The following is an 18,810-nucleotide window of genomic DNA, read 5'->3' on the forward strand; positions in this document are numbered from 1 at the left end:
GGTGTAATATTTTCTCATATACACATTAATTCTGCAAAGATACTTCACAAACATTGGACCAAATGTCAGTGACCTTTCAGAGACTGGGGTAAGTGCCTATGGCTAACAGGCCTCTCCCCAGCCTCCTACAAGCACTCCTATGATGCAGAGTCAGGTAATGTGGAGCTCCCTGATGTGTAATTGGCACATGAATCCCAAAGCTCCTCTCTAAGAACATTAGCGATGTTACGATGATTTGTTTTTACTGCCATCATCCCCAGTAGCTTCTTCAGATTGGCGTCAGACTTCGGCCGACCGTTACATTCGTCTTTGCAGCAGCAGGTGTGGCTGACGTTGTATTTGACCCCCCGATAGGAGGTGATTTCATGGGAGCCACAGAGTTTGGTGTCCACGCATCCCTGAGCAGACAGGATGTGGAGGGAGCCGTAGTGGCCTCTGGAGCTGGAACAGCGCTGATCAGGCAGACACTGGCTGGTGATGTTGGGGCAGGAGTTGCCTTTGTGCTGCAGAGGACAGTAGAAGCAGAGCAGGCTGTCCAGGCTCAGAGCGGGGAGAACCAGAGCCGTGGTCATCAGGATGGAGGTCAGGAGCCAGCGTGGTCCCAACAGATGGATGTCCAGACTAATGTGAATATACTCACAGAGTTAAAAAGGGAGGATACAGACTGAAAACATACTTTCATATAATAAGACAGTCATCAATAAGAGGTTTTATCGGTTTCAACAGTTTGTTTAGTTGTAATGTTCACCTGTTCTCTCTTTGTGATCCCATCGTTTTATGTGTGAAAACCATCAGAATGTGTGAAGATGTGTCAACTCAAAGAACCTCCAAACACAAGCAAACCCGCTGATGACTAAGCAGAAACAGGTGTGTCTTTGAAGCTCTTTAAACTGAATCCATTAATCATTTAAGGAATTCTCACACAAAACAAGCTTTTGATTTTGATTTTAGCTTTCAGTTTATTGCTCAAAAACAACACCATGCTTCATCCTTCAAAACACTTTGTACAGTCTTTTAAAAGAAAATCTCAACTGAGGCAAAAGAAAAGATTACAGCGCCATCTGCTGCATGCATTTTATGAGGGAGGACATTTAAATTAAATGATTTGATCTGGTGCTGTAGCGGAGGAATGTCTACCATATATTAGTTTTATTTGTAGAGTATCAGCAATACAAATATGAAGGGAAAAATCGTCCTCTAACTGGCCATGTTCTTTTTTCTTTCTTGATTTTCTTTTCATAACCCATAGTGAGATGAAAAGGAGAGCTTTCCCTCCTTATACAAAGGTTCCTGTAAATAGAAAACAAATTATTGATAAGTTGAAATGGTCATTACGACCCATGTATGATAGAACATTGAGGTGTATTGTACATGGTACGTAAAGTTTTAATGGTTTGCTCACAGCCAGCTCCTCCTCCTCCCTGCCGGCGTCCTCCCACTGGTCCTCTTCCTCTGTGGGGTCGTAGCTGTACAGAGGAATCAGCCTATGCCGCAACTCATCTAATCTAAAGCAAAGCACACAAAAGAAACCAAACTGTTACAGAACACAAAAGATACCACATTTCTCTAAAAGTGATGCTTAAACCACAGAAAACAACTTACCTTGACTTCCTTCTGATATAAACAACCTGAAGAGAAGCACAACAAACACTTAAAACATAAATCTATATCACAATCATGTGAAATGTAATATAGAAAACTATTCTTACCATTGCTATTACACATCCAATCAGTGTGATTAGGACAAGGGGGATGAGTGCATAGTAACCAGGAAATCCAGCTTTGGGTTTTGAGGGTGAAATGTGGGGAGTTGTGTGGTTGAAATGCATTTTCTGTCGAATTGATCGCCTTCCTTCTACACCCACTGCTCCACGCACCTCAGCTCACACCTCTGTGACACATTCAGTGGAGTGTCGTTGTTCTCGGTCCCAACTGAAAGGCCATGCTGGGCTTTCTCAACAACAGGAAGACTTGGTTGCTATAGTCAAACGGCACACTTTACTTAGAGGTTTATAATCCAAGAATCAGTATACAGGATTTAGTGTTTCAAATGACCTGACTAGGAAATTGATGATAGCACAATGATTCCTTCTATTGCATCCAAACCTTTCTTCAGTTAAAAAAAACAACTATCTTACCGTATGTATCATCTGTAGAGTACGCAAACACACATTTCTTTCTTGCTGCTTTCATTTAACTTCACATAAAAAAAACAATGGTTACCTCAACCTGCTCAATGACATTCCTGCATGAGGAGTGGATGTGATGTAGTTCTGTTTCGGTTTAGTTGAACTGGGTAGATGTATTAATTACAGTTGATATGTTGTGGTTATTGCTTTAATGAGAGTTTAAGAAACTTTAAAATGTATCTGGATTGTTTTGCAAATGTAACAAAAGTACAAACTAATTTATCTTTACACCAGAATGATCCACACATGTAGTGTAATGTTCTCCAGCAGAGGGAAAGTTGTTGTGTGCTGCAGGGGAGGGAAGGGGAGGGACAGTGGGAGGGGTGAGGAAACACAGATAGGAAGCTTTCCAGGACTTGGAACAGGTCTAACTAGCTGTGCATGGCTTCAGTCGGTCATACACCTGTTCAACAGAAGATGGGTTTACAAGGACACAGTCACAGAGCTTTGATGGTAAGTTCACTACAAAAATGAACTCAGAATACTTTGAAATAATTAAAGATGTGTTATTTGGAGCTGATCTAAAGTTGTCAGCTGTGAATGTACTTTTAGTAAATGTGAGATCCATGGTAATGTGAAAAGTCTATTTCATTATTGAATAATAATGTTTGAAAGATGAGCATTTAAATATCATGTATTGATAATGGTGTTATGAGGGCTTCTGTCATGTTTCCCATAGATATAGTGGCGCGCACTGGTAGATTTCCTGTTAAGATTTGAAAGCTTGTTAATAATTAGACCAACGTTAACCTGCAGGTTCAGTTAGACTCCAGTCGTAAAACAGCTCACTTGTCCTGCCTGCAATAAGTCTCATACACCAATGTAATCAATTCCTAACTCTGGTTTTCATCATGTTTTTAATACCACACAGTTCTGCATTCTGCCGTGTTATGAAGTGAGGACGTGCTGAAAGTGTGAGACAGCAGGATTTGTTGGACTCCCTAAAATGTGATGGATCCCAATCAAAGGAGAAATGGAACAATTCAGAGACAAGATTTGAGCGTCTCTGACCTCCCCATGCCTCTTACTCAAGATCTGTCTGCTATGCACATTCACGATCGCATTGGATTCTTCCCTGTTATTAATGAAATCTATTTCAATGAGCCCTTGACTGGGACCATACCCTCAAATGAATACCAACCCAACCCCCCCGGCCCTCTGTGGAATCCTGGAGGAGTATATCCGGGGACTTTAGACCAGCAAAGCACAAATGGACCTCCACCAATCCACCCCCCTCCACTCAGAACCAGGCTTCCTAGTGCATGTTACCCCAGCACACAAGGCCATGCACCCCCTCCTGTTCCCCCCAGGACACAAATACCCCTCGGCAACTGCAAGAAGCAGCTATCCTTTGACTTCACTGAGTCCGCTCACAAACTGACTCGTTCCTGTACAGAGATAGAACATCATGTGAGTATCTCCAGTAGTTTCTCCCTCTGCAAAGACAAAAAAGCTCCTTTGTGATTGAATCAAATTACCTGAAAGAACATTGGCAAAATCAGAAAAAAAAAAGGCTTAAAGAGTGCAATCTGTTTTCTGTTTTTCACATCAGGACCCGTGGACCATCCTACTATGGGACACTCCACAAGGCAGCACCAAGAGGCTGACTGCTTTTTGTGCTGCAACTTCCAAGTGAGAGAGTGCATGAAAATTGGTTCCAACATATTTATAGTAGTTCTTTTTCAAGATATCTTTTTGACTTGTAAATGAGATAAATATAAGATACTGTGAGATGAACTTGAAAAATGTTATTTTAGTCTCGTATATAACAAAAGCCGTAACACAAATTTAAATGTGGTATATACTGCTTTTATAGTAATCATTTTGAGTATTTTTTTTACTGCTGGATCATATGTAGTTGTTTTGCTTAAAAGCAATCTTTGCATGAAGATGTTTTCTAAAATGATTACCATTATTTTGTAACTCTGGTGACCTGAAATGAATCATGTTCATATGAAGTTTATGTACAGAACATATTTGTCATCATACTTCCATTTTCGCTTTGCCAACCTGTTATTCTATTGACCGTCTGTGGCAGGCTCATGTCACAGTACAGGCACGCAGACAGCATTCATAACACAGGTGTGGTGTGGAGTCGTTTGTTACGGATCCACCCGGCTCTACTGCAGCAGGTGGAGGTTACTGTCAGTGTGGCCACAGATTGGGGCGATCACCAGCTCCCCTTCCCCACCACAGGTAAGATCAACCAACACATTACCACAGGCATCTACAACACTTAAAATAGTTGTGCCCTTGCCCAGATAACACTAATCTCTGAACTCAACCTTCATTTAGATCAAACCTACACACCTGTAAAGTTTCATGACTGCATCTATTTCATGACTGACACTGTCATGGTGACAAAATCTGTACACAGACAAACATTTAAACACTTGGAAAAGTTCTCAAAACCAATTCTGTGGAAGTTCCTTCTACATTTTCAAGATGAAAACAATACCAGCGTTGCTGTGTGGCTGGTATTTATAAGGTGCAGCGTAAATGTAGTTATACTATTGTTCATTTTGTTTTTACATCCATGTTTGCAGTAGTGAACGAAGTACTCAGATCCTTTACTTAAGTGAAAATATCAATACCACAATGTAAAAACGTGTACATTATATCTGGCAAAATGTGTATCAAAAGTAAAACTACCTATTTGGGAAAATGCCAATAAATTCCAGAGCTCCACAAGTATTTTATTTAAATCTTACAAACCATAATAGTTTAAGAAAGGGGACTTCAGGGGCTTTTCCTGTAAGTATTGTTTTGCTGGACAATTTTGATGTTGACTTGACTTGACAGTTTTATCATTCTTATTAGTAATTTGTGGCCTTGTGTAAATCCTGTCAGAGCTTTGCACAAATCCAACCTGAGCCAGTCTAAGCAGCCACAAAACTGAAATCATCTGTGAGGATGTGCAGGGCCTCTAATCTACAATAAAGCATCATATTTTTTTTAAGTTGATTATATGGTTTGCACTAAAATCAAAGCCACTACAGTTTCAGATGAATAGTAGTAATGAAGTAAAACAAGTGAAAAGTAGCAGAAAAGCACCACTGCATTGTTGTTAGCACCTCTACAGTCACTGCAGAAGTATGTGGACTCTGAACTCTGATCTTTTGTGCAGTGAACAGGACAGTGAAGAGTCTGATTGATGAAATCTTCCAGCTGCTGGACATCACCCGCAACCCAAATTGGCATTATTATTTAAAACTGTGCAACTCTGATGAGTATCTCCATAAGTAAGTCACTCATCCAGAAATGATTGTTTATCTATGAGCTATGATGTTCTGTTCAAACATGGTGTGTTTCCACATCTCTCCTTAGTGAAGAACTGCTGGGTATGCACGAGACCATTCAGATCTACTACAAGTTTAAACTAGTCGTCCCCCTCCGACTGCTCCACCTGAACAACATCAAACATCGACTGTGCAGGGATGTAAGTCAGTTCAAACTCCGTCTCTCTGTCCCAGCTTACTGTGTAGATTAGTTACCAAGAAGGTGTGGCCTATCTTCAGTCTTGAAAAATGCTGCTCTCCCACACACCTGTGCCTTACAGTTATCATCAGGGCTATTGTAGCAGTAAAAACCTCCACCCTCAGTTCTTGACTTTGTTCTGTATACACATCACGTCACTGCTGGTGACATTTAGCAGCAGGATTGAAATAGAACAAAGGTGAAGGTGATGTTACCATAGATAAGTCATAAAAATAAAATGTTCGCTGCCACTTAAGGAGTGTACATGCTTTATAAGAATTCAAAAACACTACAATCCAACACAGCAATTTCAATCTGTTTTTTTTTTTATTACCGAGGCGGAGGACGACAGAACACCGTGCCACCTGTACCATCTCATGGGTCCTGTTAGTGTCTTCAACATCTGCAAGTAAGATGCCTCCCACATGAGTTTTGTGAAAGGGAAAACTGTTCAGTGGGTCATGTGTCAACCAGCGTCTGTTTGTAGGCAACATAGGGTCAGGTAGCTTTGCTTTATGGTCCCCTACCTCTTTTGCATCTGTGTGTGTTTAACCATGTCGTCCTCTCTCAGGTTGAGCCTGCTGGATGTGCTCAGTAGCTACAACAGAGAGGTGACAGAGCTATTGAGAAGTAAGGTCAGTACAGAGAGGATAACCAGTTGGACAGTTATTTCTGTCTCGCACATATCCAACTGTATTTGATTGTGTTTTTTGCATTAGTTTTAACTGTATTCTGTGGGGTTCACCACCTCAAGATAACTCAGATGTATCAGTAGGAGTGATGTATCCAAAGCTGACTTTTGTGATCTCGTCGTGTCTGCAGTCCGGGATGAACGTTAATGTGCTCGTGTCCCGTGTTCGCACAATCAGCAATCTTCTGTGTGGGCTCTCGTGTCAGGAGCTGGAGAACGCCATTGGCAGGCTCAACAGAATCAATCCCGTACCTCTGGTAGGATGTCACATACAATTGTTGACATTTTTCTACTTTCAGTATGATCATAAAGTGCAACGTTTTGCTTTTTTTCTTGTGTGATGATATTTTGAATTCTGCTTTAAGCTATTTTCTTGACATTACTTTTAGAACAATTTAAAACAAAGCTGTGTTTCCTCATCATTTTTTTACAGTGTCATGATGAGATTTCTGAGTGTGAAACAGGTGAGCAGCTGTTACTATACTATACTATACTATACTGTGTGTGTGTGTGTGTGTGTGTGTGTGTGTGTGTGTGTGTGTGTGTGTGTGTGTGTGTGTGTGTGTGTGTGTGTGTGTGTGTGTGTGTGTGTGTGTGTGTGTGTGTGTGTGTGTGTGTGTGTGTGTGTGTGTGTATTATTTGTAGTACTTTTTTATTTAAAAACTAAACTGGGTTACCAATTGTATTCAACATTTTTAGTATGAAATATCCACTATATAGTGCCTTCAAAAATGTAACCTGGTATAAATAATAATAAATGGTTTATAACACATTACATTGTGGATGTAAGCAGATAACCTATATGCAGAATCTGTTGTTTAAATAGATTATGAATGACAATATAGCACAACACAGGAAAAGTTGAAATTTTTTGACAAATACTGTTCATTAAAATACACGAAAATGTGCTGTCATCTGCTTAAACTACATTATATGGTTTTATAAATGTTTTTTTGCTGCTTAAAAATGCTGAATAGGTGAACTTAAAGTAAAGTGTAACTGGTTTGGTATATGAACATTGTGATCTGATGTTTATTCTCTGTATTCCAGCTATGATCATGCTCCACAGGGCGCTGCTTAAAGTGCTTCAGATCTTTTTTGACAACTTCCAGTCAGACTTCAGAGGTCAGGAGTTAACCAGCAACCTGCAAATATTTGACATTGAGGCCAACACTGAAATCCTCCAATTCAATATTTCTGCTCTCTACCAACTGCAACCCACCTGGACGGCCAAGTATGTTTGCATTTATAGTCACACACAAACACACACATACACACACACACACACACACACACACACACGTACTGATACACAAGTATGTGCACACAGATAAAAATCTTGACCACAACCCTGATAAGAACAAGATGTTTTATTGCTTTCTCTTTCCTCTCCATTGTTTTTAGTTATGAATGCTTCTCTGTTTCCTGTGAGTTGACGTACAGACAGACGAAGATCTGTGACACGGGCATTTCTGAAAATATCAGCACTGCCTTGGCATTGGGAAACAAGATCCAGTGTAACCGTGTGTAAGGGCAAGATCTTGTAGAGTCTCTAACTGTAAACTATATCACATTCAACTTCCTCTTTCCTATTCACAGAATAACTGCATTGTAATTGTTGAAGAAGTGAAACTAGATTCAGCAGAGTCATCTTTAAGACATTTCATTGTTATTTTTGTACTGATACGATCATAAGTGTGTGTATGAGAAATAGATCAGTTCTCTTTGATACATGTGAGGAATGATAGATAAATATTTAACATAGATAGATAGATTTATTCAAGAAATATTCACAACTGTGTTTTATTTTTATTTTAGGATGGTGTTTCCTGTTCTGGTTAATCAGCTGCCATATGAGTGCATGTTGACATTTCGCCTCAAGGCCTCCAAGCGAGGCAAGACCCCCGAGCTTTTAGGCTGGGCTGTACTACCTCTTTTCAGCGACCGGTAGGATTCTTTGCACACTTTTGGGCTGGTTTTAATTTTAAAAAAAATCTAATTTTACTAAATGATAATACAGGCGAAGGCTGATTGCAGCTTAGCGATGTGACCACAGTATAAAGTGAAAAATGATAATTTGTGAAACTGGTGAAGCGGCCCTTTAACATATTTTTTGATTGAGGCTGAAAAAAATAGAAATGCATCAAGATTTCAGTCACTTTTGAAAAGATCATTCATTCCTTTGACTGCTGCAACTCTCCTTTCTTATGACAAAACATCTACTGATAGACTTCACTATTTGGTCCCATATTTTATAATCAAACTTCCTTTTTTATGTAGAGCAAAGCTTTAAAGGGCCTTTTAAATGTTGACTGAAAACTAAAGATGACATTTTGTTATCCTGTCTTAAGAGTTGTTGAGTCATATGATATAATAAGTGACATACAGTGTGTGTGCTCTGTGTGTCTAGGACTCTGGTAAAGGGGACCATTCTGCTCAGCTTGTCCACGATGGCCGAGCTGCCCGTCCCTCCCTCCCCCGCCCTGTTGGACGGCCACAGACAAGCCACCGGGGTCATTCTGCAGGTCAGTAATACGGGACAACTCTGCCTCCTACTGACCGAAAAGTCAAACTACATCCCATTACCTGCTCAAACATTTGTCCTCCCATCTTTCCCCAGCTTGAGTTTCAAGATCAGTTTGAGTGGAAGTATCAGAGGCCCATCGCCCTCCCCGGCTCAGTCATATTTACCGAGCCCTATGAGCCATTGCAGAGGAAAATGTTGGAAGTCTCAAAGAAGCACTGTCTTTGCTTGTGAGTAGAAGAAATCGCTTCTGTATGTTTATGTGCTGTGTTCAAAGTTCTATATTTTTGAACATGCATTATCTTATCATTTCTAAAGGGAGATTTATTTTCCCTCGTTAAACACCACTTTTTGAACCTGAGAGACAGCTAGTTCTGCAGCAGTATCCATAATAAAACAAACAAAACGAACAACAACACAAAGCAAGACACACAAAGCTACCAAACATACCTGACTACACATCCCTTGCTGTTTGTATACCTTTTACTCTTTCCTGAAATGTTCTCTGCTTCTCCAGTCTAACAGAAAACGAGAAAGCTTTCCTCTGGAGTAAGCGTCACAATAGTGACAAAAGAAGTACTTTCCTCCACCTCCTGCTGGGTGGGGTCCCCGAGTGGCGTCCTGAAGACCTGACAGAAATCTATACTGTTGTAGAGAACTGGATCATCCATCTACCTGAGGAGGCCCTCCTCCTGCTCAGTGACAGGTAGGTTCCTCCTGGTTCACATACAGACACACAGACACATTCATTATGCAAAGCCAAGAGATAACATGCAGCTGTCTGTATGGTAATGTGTTGTCAATAACAACCAACCAGTTATTGCAGTAGTGTATCTGCATCTTGGAGGTGATGCAAAATATTATATGATTGCATAACATGCCTGCTTTTTGTCCATTCTAGCAGGACAAGTGTGTCAGTTCCATTTTACCACCCTTGTTAACACAAATACACACACAATAAATACGCGAAGAAAGAAAAAACACTCTTAATCACAGAGCTAAAAACAATCAAAGGTTATGAGCTTAAAAACTTTGTAAAAAAAGAATTAATTAATATCTAAAAACACAAAGTAGAAATTGAGCTGAAAAGGCTGATAGCAAAAGGGGATTGTTAGTTTTACAAGCAAGCAGAGCTGAGACACAGTACGTCCCGAAGGCAGCAGAATGTGACCAGGTAGGATCAATACGCTCATTGATTTTCACAAAAGAACAGTTTCCCTCTGGCTGTTTATGTCCTTCACTGACTGAATTAAAACAAGAGAGGTTGAAAGACTCTCCATAAAAGATCGATAACACATAATTAATAATAAACAATAATAATGAATAATGCATTGCAGCCACGAGACAAAACAGGAAATGTCTTATTGTCGAATACTTCAATAACATTACCCTTCAAGTAATCTCCCACTACTCATGCCCATACTGTATGTTCTGGTTCGATGCTTAGCTGTGACAATTTTCGTGTCTCATCTTTAAAACACAATCTCAGAATGCCTCACAAAACAATTGACCCGTGATCATTCATAGCCATCTTTGTGGTCCCTCCAGACCCCCGCCTACTTTCACTATAGCATACTAAAGATGCACTCCCACCAACCTTTACTCACTGGATCAAAGCTGTACTGCAGGTTCTTAAAATAGAAAAAATACTCAATAAGGGCCTCCACAAAGACTTTAAATAAGGTATGGAATCCATTTCTTAACCATATCAAAGAGAAGATCTAATTACCTGCTGTTCCGTTAAAATGATAAAACTCTCTCTGCCCCTGCAATTATTTTGATTTTATTCTAAAAATACAAACCCATAAACATTTTTCCTCCTTTTATATTTATTTGGGGGTTTTTTGCATTGTTTTTTTATCATCACTGTGTTAAATCCTGTTTTTCCTTTTTTTTTTGTGTATATTATATGTCACTGAATATATCATACAGTATTGTACCCCTTGTTAAAAAAATAATTGCCCAACTCACTGAAAAGGAGTTCCACTTTCGGAAAAGGTGCACTCTTTGCTGGCCACATTCAACAATCATCTTTGTGTTTATATACGGTATCACTATAGCATCAAAAAGTACTCTTAAGTATGTACTTTAATTTACCTTAATTGCTTACAATTCCTCACTATGTACTGTATGATGCTCTCTGTGATGTTATTTTGTAATAATTCATTCTTTGAATGTGGTTTAGTAGAAGCAGTAGACTTGTCGATACAAGGAGAACAGTAAACCAAACTAACATCTGTTATCACAACATGATACAATCTTGTTAGGTGACTGAATACATCTGTTTTCAATACAACAGTTTTCATGATCAGACTGTGAGGAGGGCTGCAGTTCAGTACTTTGAACAGATTCCAGACGGAGAGCTCGAGGTGTTTCTACCACAGTTGGTCCAGGTAAGCACACTATTACTATTACTGACAAAATGCAATAAACGCTTTGCACACTTCTCATGCATCTCCTCGTCAGCCCAAACCAATATTTAATTGCTTTAAGCCATTTGATTTTAATTATGAGAATAGGTGGAACATTCTGTAGACCCCTCAGTGGTGTGATGGTAGTTTGATCAGTCATCCTGTCCTGCAGGCTCTGAAGAGCGAGTGGGAGTTGCATGGACCTCTGGTGATGCTGCTGTTGGAGAGATCAGTGAAGAACATACGGATCGCCCAACAACTCTTCTGGTGAGCAGCAGAGTCAGACACCAAACAAAGGGAATGTAGTTTTAGTTTTACTGCTAACACTACTGGAAACATGTTAATAACATAATGACAGTTTTCATGATTACATCATCACAAATAAAATGAGTTATTTGTGATGATGTAATCAGCAGTAATGTTGCAAAAAGGAATTCATGCATTGATATATTTGTATTTCTGTTATTTAGTGAGTTATAATGCTGTTTTTCCACTGCAGTATTTACAGTAAAGTTAAGTCATTTATTATTTATTGACATGCTGGCAGGCTGCTGGAGGACGCCCTAACCGACCACCACTACCAGAGTTGGTTCAGTAAGGTCCAGGCTGCCCTGCGGCACTGCTGTGGCCGAGCTCTGAGGCAGGAGCTGGAGCATGAAACCCGCCTGGTGTCGGTGCTCGTAGAGGTGGCTGAGAAGGTCCGCACCGCTGAAAAGGCTCGACGTAAGGTTTGTAAAACAGATATCTCCTCTACCCATTTATACTCACTCACTCCCTCAATAGCTCGTTATCCTCTATTGTTATAACTAACTGTGCAATCATGCATTGTATCTTAGCTCTTTCATTTTATGTGTTTTTCTGTAGAATGTTTTGAACAAAGAAAAATGTAAGATTGAAGACTTCTTCAGAAATGGGATCAGCTGTTGTCTGCCACTGGATCCTGCAGTCCGTGTAGAGGCATTGGACGTGGATGTAAGAGCATTACGCAACACATTACTACTATTTTATATTATTACTTTAATCTAATATACACGCAGCACACGTTGTATTCAATGTAGGAGAGTTTACTCCTCTGATATGTGACTTGCAGGCCTGTAAGTTTTACAACTCCAATGCTGCTCCTCTTGGGATCTCATTCATCTGCTCTGACCCTCTGGCCCAAAACATCAGTGTCATCTGCAAGGTTGGTGATAATATGTTGCTTTGATGATCCACACTGAGCCTCATGCGAGAACATTTTAATACCCTCTTTAATACCCTCTTCTAAATGTCTATTACTTTTGTTTTTGGGGTTTGCTCGTACAAGTTTTCCAAGTCATAATAATCAATGCTCCTGAAATTGCCATATACAGCTTTCTGTTCTGCTGTGTTTATGGGCACGTTTTATTCACAAAAATGTTCCCAAAGAGTAAAGAGAACATTTTCAGCCTGTGAAGCCTCTAATCCTGCTTTCAGAGATCAGCATAGGGAAACATTTAGCAGTGTCAGTAATGGCATTAAAGGAGTACTTTGTTGTTTAGAATATTTTCTAGGCAATAATAGTACAGCTGCCAACGCTATACTGAAACAGACATAAAGAGAGCATGGTTTGAGATTAAGTTAGAGACTAACTTCAGGACTTGGGCTGCCTTTCTGGGTCAAAAAGCAACCTTTTTTAGTAGACTGTTTTCATTACTTGGTTAAATGTGTCGTTCAGACAGGAGATAACCTTCGCCAGGACATGCTGGTGCTTCAGATAGTCCGTGTGATGGATGGAGTTTGGCTACAGGAGGGACTGGACCTGAGAATGATCACCTACAGGTGTCTTTCTACGAGCACAGATCAGGGTCAGTGTGCTTGTTTGTGAATGTACATTCATATTTTCCTTATCTTATGAGCTAACTTTGGGGCTGTGAATTCATTTTATTTCCATATATATTCTGTGTGGCTGTCAGGCCTGGTGGAAGTAGTTCCGGATGCAGTGACCCTGGGGCAGATTCAGCAGGAGTGGGGTCTGGGTGGCACCCTTCGAGAAGACACACTGGAGAAATGGTTCCACATGTGGAACAAAACTAAGGATGACTATGAGAAGGTTTGGACCACTAGAAAATCTTTGATAACTTTACTTTCATGCTGGGCCGTATACTTGAACACGAGCTTTGTTTGTTGCATTGTGTAACCCTCTCCTACTGTGAACGTGCAGGCTGTGATGAACTTCATCCACTCGTGTGCAGGGTGGTGCGTGGCCACCTTCATCCTGGGGATCTGTGACCGCCACAATGACAACATCATGTTGAAGCACAGCGGACACATGTTTCATATCGACTTTGGCAAGATCATGGGCAACGCGCAGAAGTTTGGAAGCTTTAAAAGGCAAGTGCATAAAAAGTCAAGCACTACTTTAAAGAAAGGGGAAAGAGTGGAATTTAAGTTTGAGCAGCAAGGAGATTCATAAAAGAATAAAGTAAAAAAAAAAAAAAAAAAAAAAGTGAATTACTGAGAACCTTCCCATGGTGTTTTTTGCAATGATAGGGACCGATCTCCATTCATCTTTACATCTGAGATGCAGCACTTCATCACAGGCGGGGGGCAGAAGCCTCAGCGCCTGCATCGCTTTGTGGAGCTCTGCTGTGAAGCTTACAACATTATCAGAAAGCGCTCTGCATTGATACTCAGCTTGTTGGAGCTGGTAAGACCTTTTACTGAATAACATAATCACAGAAACAGCCTCCTAGCTATATCTGAGAATATATAATATTACATAAGGACCTTTTTCATTCATGTGCTTTCCCAGATGCTACATGCAAGAATGCCAGAACTGAAGGACTCTAATGACCTGCAGTATGTCCAGAACAACCTCAGACCTCATGACACAGACCTGGAGGCCACATCCTACTTTACAAAGTAATTTAATGCGCAACACACAAAAACACGGCCACTCTCTTACCAAACAAAATCTTCAAAATATCCTGTATTTTATTTCTGCAGCTGTATTAATCTGATTCTCATAGTAACGGTTTGTATCCCTCCTGATGCAGGAAGATCAAGGAAAGCATGGACTGTGTGACAGTCAAGTTCAACTTCCTGACACACAGCATGGCTCAAGGGAAGAAAACAAGTCGACGAACCCGGGACAGCATCCCCGCTCCCAGCACCAACATCCAAGAGGCTGTCATCCAGGGATTCACCGTCAGGGGAAAAAATGTGGTGAGGCTGCATGTTCTTTGTGCTGCGGTTATTCAGACCGAAACTGTTGGCCTCAGGTTCCATTTTCATAAAGAAATGCCACTGAGAAGTAGTCCCTAATCACCACAGAGCGATCCTCATAGCCAATAGGATCTGATGAAACACCTGGAACTGACGGCAGGTTCACACACATTTGTGTTTGGACACTCTTTCCCTCACTCCCCAGTTTGTTACTGATGTTTGTTGGCGTTTCACTGCTCATTGATCAGATTAAGCCTCCGGATGTCAGGTTTAGCTGTTTTAGGCTGAGATGGAGCACCTTAAGTCAACAAGCGATATGCCAAGTTACTCAGATTCACAAGTATCATGCACTTGGGTATTTACGTAAAGGAAGCGCTTCCCAGTTGATCAGTTTATAATCAGCACGTGGGAATATCCGCTTTTTAGTTAGCACAGTGTAAGCCTACACATTCCACATTCTTTTTAATTTGAACTCCAGTAAATGCATTTCAGAAATCAAACATTAAACAGAGAGAATATTTAACAATAAAACTATAGTAAAGACGGTGATTTGTTAGGATTGACTTCTATAATAGAAGGCACTGTAAAAGCTCATGGTTGTGACAATGAAACGCCGTGAGACCTGAGTTAACTTTTCAAAGTTGGTGAAGGTTTGCACAAGCCCAAACACACATTTTAAAATATTCCTTTGTTTGTCATGCTGGTAAGGTCTAATAATCTTGTGTGCATCTAACTCTCTAAACTCAAGACATACAGATGGACTAACTCTAATAAGGGGACGCTTTACAGAACCTTGAGGGTAAACTCTCCTTTGAGCTGCCTTCTTTCAAGAGGTTTTAAGCGTGCAGACCAGTTACCAAAGCAGCTTCCACCTGCCCCGGAGCTTCAAAGTGGATCCTGCGTTATCAGCTGTCTCTCTTCATATATTCACCCAAAAAGCTAATTAATTAGTTGTGTTTGATTTGCAGATCTATGACCTCAGAGTAACCATTCATGATGGTTTTCTGAACAGTGAGAAGACATTCGGGCAGTTTGAGCTGATCCATAAGCAGCTGCAGAAACACTTCATTGAAACCAAGCTGCCTTCGTGAGTGAAGACAAAATAAACAACATACAACTTACATCATGTGGCTATTTTATTTTGAAACACTGCTTTTTTTTCTTCCACAATAATGACATAATTTGATGCATGTCTCAAAATAGATTTCCCAAGTGGTTTAAGATGTCATCCACTCCAGGAAGGAAGATGTCTCTGCTAAATAAATACCTGAAAGAACTTTTTGAAGGGCCGTGCAAGGGAGTAAGTTCCTCTTGTCTCTTGTTGATTTTTTGTTTTCTCAGTGATGTCTGGTTTTGTCTGCCTCTAACATGCAAACTTGCCTCGCTCTGTCATTTGCAGAATGAATTTGTGTGCAGCTTGTTCCTGGACGGCCCCAACAAAGTCAAAGAAAATGTGGCGGAAGGTAATTCCTGGCATGAAAACAATCAGTGGCTGTCATGCAAAAGGAAATGTGTACTGTACAATGTGAAGATAGATTCTGTGCTATGACCTGAGGAAATTTCGATGATGTATGAGACGTGTGTGCTGTGATTTGCTGATCTATTGCAGGAGCCTTTCCTCAGATCCAGCTCAACATTTCCTACTCTGACTTTAAGCTCTCGGTCTTGGTAAAACACTTAAAGAACGTTGTGAGTTTCCTTCACTCTTATCATTGCATTGTTTGTAGCATTTCACAAGAAGAAAACAAACATAGTAGATGTGTTCTTCCTTATAAATACTTGATGGTGTGTGCTCAAGTGCTGGCCATCCCTTCTGGCCCTTTTTTCTCTTTTCAACAGAAGCAGGCAAACGGCGCCAACCCGGACGCCTATGTGGTCACGCGTCTGAGACCGGACCCTAAGCAGCTCTACAAGAAGAAGACGAAGGTGGTCCGCAATAATGACAACCCCACCTTCAATGAGCTGGTACAACCTCCATCCTTCCTGCCCTCTATCCATGATTTAACACAGTCATAGCATCCTTACAGATTTATGGTTTAAGAAAGTAATACTTTCATGTATTTTGGTAATGGGCCAGTCCATGTAACTTTCAGATTAGTTTGCACATATAGAAAGTTCCAAATTTAAGTATTTAGTAAATGGAAAAAAAACATACTTTACTGTACAAAAATAAATACTTTCTCAGCTTCTATGCAGTACAGTACATACTGACAATGTCAAGTCAGTTGTGTTTGTAAAGCCCAAACATCACAAGTTTGCCTTAAAGGGATTAACAAACTGTACAGCAAACCTTCCATCAGACCTCGGATTCAGAGGAGGACAACCTCCCCTAAGGGAGAGCAACAGTGAAGGGATTCCTACGATGGCCTAATATAACTTAGACACTAATGACATTTATAAATGCTCTTTTATTATAATCTATGAATGTGTATTTTTCCCCAATCTTTTTATATGCAGTCCCTCTTGAGAAGTGCTGTCAGTCAAAGTTTGAAAAGTGATCATTTCACAAAGTTGGAGTGAAGTTTTTAATGTGTGCTCTGCCTGAGGCGCTGCTCCCCGCTGTGTCAGTCTGATCTTTTAGTGTTGAACCCTGCAGACTCTGACCAGCAGCTTCTCACATACTTAACAGCCTCTTAACAATCTTTTTATGTTGCACAGTTAAAACCTTTGCGGAGCCAAATGGAATGAAAAGGGGGAAAAAAATTGACCGAAATTTCAAATAAAAAGAAATATTCTGAATGTAGAGCTGTTTAATTGTTTAATAGCTAGAATATCTGCCTCTTATTCACAGTTGGAGTACAATTATGTACCGCTGCTGTATGGGATGGTGCTGGAAGTGACGGTGAAGAGCAAGAAGACTTTTGTGGCTGCGACCAATATCAGACTGGCGGACGAGTTGCTTTGCCAGGACAAGTGGTTCCCCCTCGGGAACTGTGCAATCTGACCTCAGAGAGCTGCACTGTACGTCTGCTGCCAGCAGGGGGTGCAACCACGCCGAGGGACAGAATCGATCAAACGATTTCTGCCAATGAATGAGACAAATTCACCTGGGCAGAGGAACTGTGCACTCTCATTTATACTTATTCATCAGATGCAACTTAACCTCACTCCAGAGCTGAATACGCTGGCATTGGATGGGTATTTGGATGATGTTACAAGACTAATTAAAAGACTCAGGAGAGGAGACGGTTTACTGTGTGAAGCATCATTAACCTGTGTTTATTTTTAAAATGTCATTCAAATGAGTTTTGCTAATTATTCCGATTTTTGGATGTGACCATGTTGATGTATGAAGGAAAGAAATGACTTTTTTTATTATCTTGCTTGCACTTCCTTTTGTACTTTAACTTTAAAAACAGTCCTTGGAAGTGTGTGTGCGGTCGAGACTGCCGATGTGACAGATTAAAGAGGAGGTGATGCAGTGCAGTTCGGGGCCGCCTGTCTGATACCTGCTCAGACTGAATGTGTTTGTCCCTTTGGGGGAACCGGATGTCCTTGACCAGTGGAATTGGAGGCGGGAGGCAGCGGGGGGAGAGAGAGGAGTGTGTGTGAGCGGGTTGACAACTCGGCCTCTCTGACCTGAAGGGCTGAGTTAACACTCTCCCCATCACTCCATCCTTTGTCTTATCTATCAGCGGCATTCAGACACAGTTATGCACATGCATGTGCAAACAGGCATGCCCACACAAATACTCTGGGATAAAAAGAACACACACACACACACAGACTTTCTAGGCTAAGGCAGGTCTTCATGTTATCTTAATGCCATCTTGCTCCTGACAGGCCTGCTGACCCGTAACTCTCCTCCGCCTCATTCATAGGATTTAGTGATGATCGAGGATAGAAGTAGTCTTCCAGCACTGGATTCGGTTCAATAATGTATACCTCTGTGAATGCTATTTATATTATTCCCTGCTGGGTCTCTCACGAGGAGGAAGGCTTGGAAGAAAATGCTGGCTGCTACTCTTTCATAGTAGTGCTCATGGACTATTAATGTATCTTTGCATCACTCTACAGTTTCAGATCTAATAGAAGAATTACATCTATTGTTTTGGAATAGATGATTAATCCAGAAACAACACTGTGTCTTGTGGTCCCTCTTATGTGTGATCAACTCTGCCACAATAATTGCAGTTGCATCAATTATTAATTCAATGATGAGAATCTAATATCCCACTCCTGGGATTTCTCCACTACTTGAGTGATGCCAGCAGAGAGTAATCCTTCGTTAGATTGTCTTCTGGTCTTTTTTCCTCCGCAGTGGAGAGAAAGCATGTCTATTTTCTGACAATAAAACTGGTATTTATATCTGAGGAAATGGTTGCTTTTGAT

The 18,810-nt window shown here is 40.7% G+C and overlaps 3 protein-coding genes across 5 annotated transcripts; 1 reads left to right on the plus strand and 2 right to left on the minus strand.

Moving 5' to 3' along the window:
* Positions 1-129: 129 nt before the first annotated feature.
* Positions 130-965, minus strand: LOC129108239 (protein Bouncer-like). Of its 2 annotated transcripts, none has more exons than XM_054619958.1 (2): positions 749-965; positions 130-635 (listed from the first exon to the last, which is right to left on the minus strand). In XM_054619958.1, the coding sequence occupies exon 2, from the start codon at positions 570-572 to the stop codon at positions 138-140; it is 435 nt and encodes a 144-aa protein (XP_054475933.1). In that variant the 5' UTR covers positions 573-635; positions 749-965; the 3' UTR covers positions 130-137. The 2 variants fall into 2 exon arrangements, with proteins under 2 accessions (XP_054475933.1, XP_054475932.1); XM_054619957.1 differs by having other exon boundaries at positions 130-621; positions 749-953.
* On the plus strand, positions 537-18,754 carry pik3c2g (phosphatidylinositol-4-phosphate 3-kinase catalytic subunit type 2 gamma). Of its 2 annotated transcripts, XM_054619954.1 has the most exons (35): positions 537-626; positions 796-867; positions 2,581-2,642; positions 3,061-3,599; positions 3,742-3,821; positions 4,228-4,385; positions 5,317-5,431; positions 5,517-5,628; positions 6,005-6,075; positions 6,238-6,301; positions 6,489-6,614; positions 6,791-6,821; positions 7,408-7,591; positions 7,762-7,884; positions 8,176-8,304; positions 8,768-8,882; positions 8,978-9,111; positions 9,399-9,587; positions 11,181-11,274; positions 11,465-11,559; positions 11,840-12,020; positions 12,157-12,264; positions 12,383-12,475; positions 12,989-13,118; positions 13,227-13,363; positions 13,475-13,644; positions 13,804-13,960; positions 14,066-14,175; positions 14,310-14,478; positions 15,447-15,565; positions 15,682-15,778; positions 15,878-15,941; positions 16,088-16,167; positions 16,318-16,443; positions 17,270-18,754. In XM_054619954.1, exons 4-35 carry the CDS (start codon positions 3,141-3,143, stop codon positions 17,420-17,422), a joined length of 4,173 nt encoding a protein of 1,390 aa, XP_054475929.1. In that variant the 5' UTR covers positions 537-626; positions 796-867; positions 2,581-2,642; positions 3,061-3,140; the 3' UTR covers positions 17,423-18,754. The 2 variants fall into 2 exon arrangements, with proteins under 2 accessions (XP_054475929.1, XP_054475928.1); XM_054619953.1 differs by lacking the exon at positions 2,581-2,642.
* LOC129107973 (small integral membrane protein 29-like) lies at positions 1,237-2,150 on the minus strand. Its single transcript, XM_054619590.1, has 5 exons — positions 2,139-2,150; positions 1,710-1,877; positions 1,603-1,628; positions 1,403-1,505; positions 1,237-1,290 (listed from the first exon to the last, which is right to left on the minus strand). The coding sequence occupies exons 1-5, from the start codon at positions 2,148-2,150 to the stop codon at positions 1,237-1,239; spliced, it is 363 nt and encodes a 120-aa protein (XP_054475565.1).
* Positions 18,755-18,810: the final 56 nt, after the last annotated feature.

This window comes from Anoplopoma fimbria, chromosome 19, assembly GCF_027596085.1.
Source record: "Anoplopoma fimbria isolate UVic2021 breed Golden Eagle Sablefish chromosome 19, Afim_UVic_2022, whole genome shotgun sequence".
Taxonomy (NCBI): domain Eukaryota; kingdom Metazoa; phylum Chordata; class Actinopteri; order Perciformes; family Anoplopomatidae; genus Anoplopoma; species Anoplopoma fimbria.

Excerpts from the sequence above, each read along its gene's own strand:
- LOC129108239 (XM_054619957.1), bottom strand. The coding sequence starts at position 792 with ATGGTTTTCACACATAAAACGATGGGATCACAAAGAGAGAACAG. Across the intron at positions 622-748 it reads GGATCACAAAGAGAGAACAG|TCTGGACATCCATCTGTTGG; the intron begins GTGAACATTACA and ends TATTCACATTAG.
- LOC129107973 (XM_054619590.1), bottom strand. Across the intron at positions 1,629-1,709 it reads TTGGATGTGTAATAGCAATG|GTTGTTTATATCAGAAGGAA; the intron begins GTAAGAATAGTT and ends GCTTCTCTTCAG. Across the intron at positions 1,291-1,402 it reads GGGAGGAGGAGGAGCTGGCT|GAACCTTTGTATAAGGAGGG; the intron begins GTGAGCAAACCA and ends TTCTATTTACAG.
- pik3c2g (XM_054619954.1), top strand. The coding sequence starts at position 3,141 with ATGGATCCCAATCAAAGGAGAAATGGAACAATTCAGAGACAAGATTTG. Across the intron at positions 7,885-8,175 it reads AAGATCCAGTGTAACCGTGT|GATGGTGTTTCCTGTTCTGG; the intron begins GTAAGGGCAAGA and ends TTTTTATTTTAG. Across the intron at positions 11,275-11,464 it reads TTCTACCACAGTTGGTCCAG|GCTCTGAAGAGCGAGTGGGA; the intron begins GTAAGCACACTA and ends CCTGTCCTGCAG.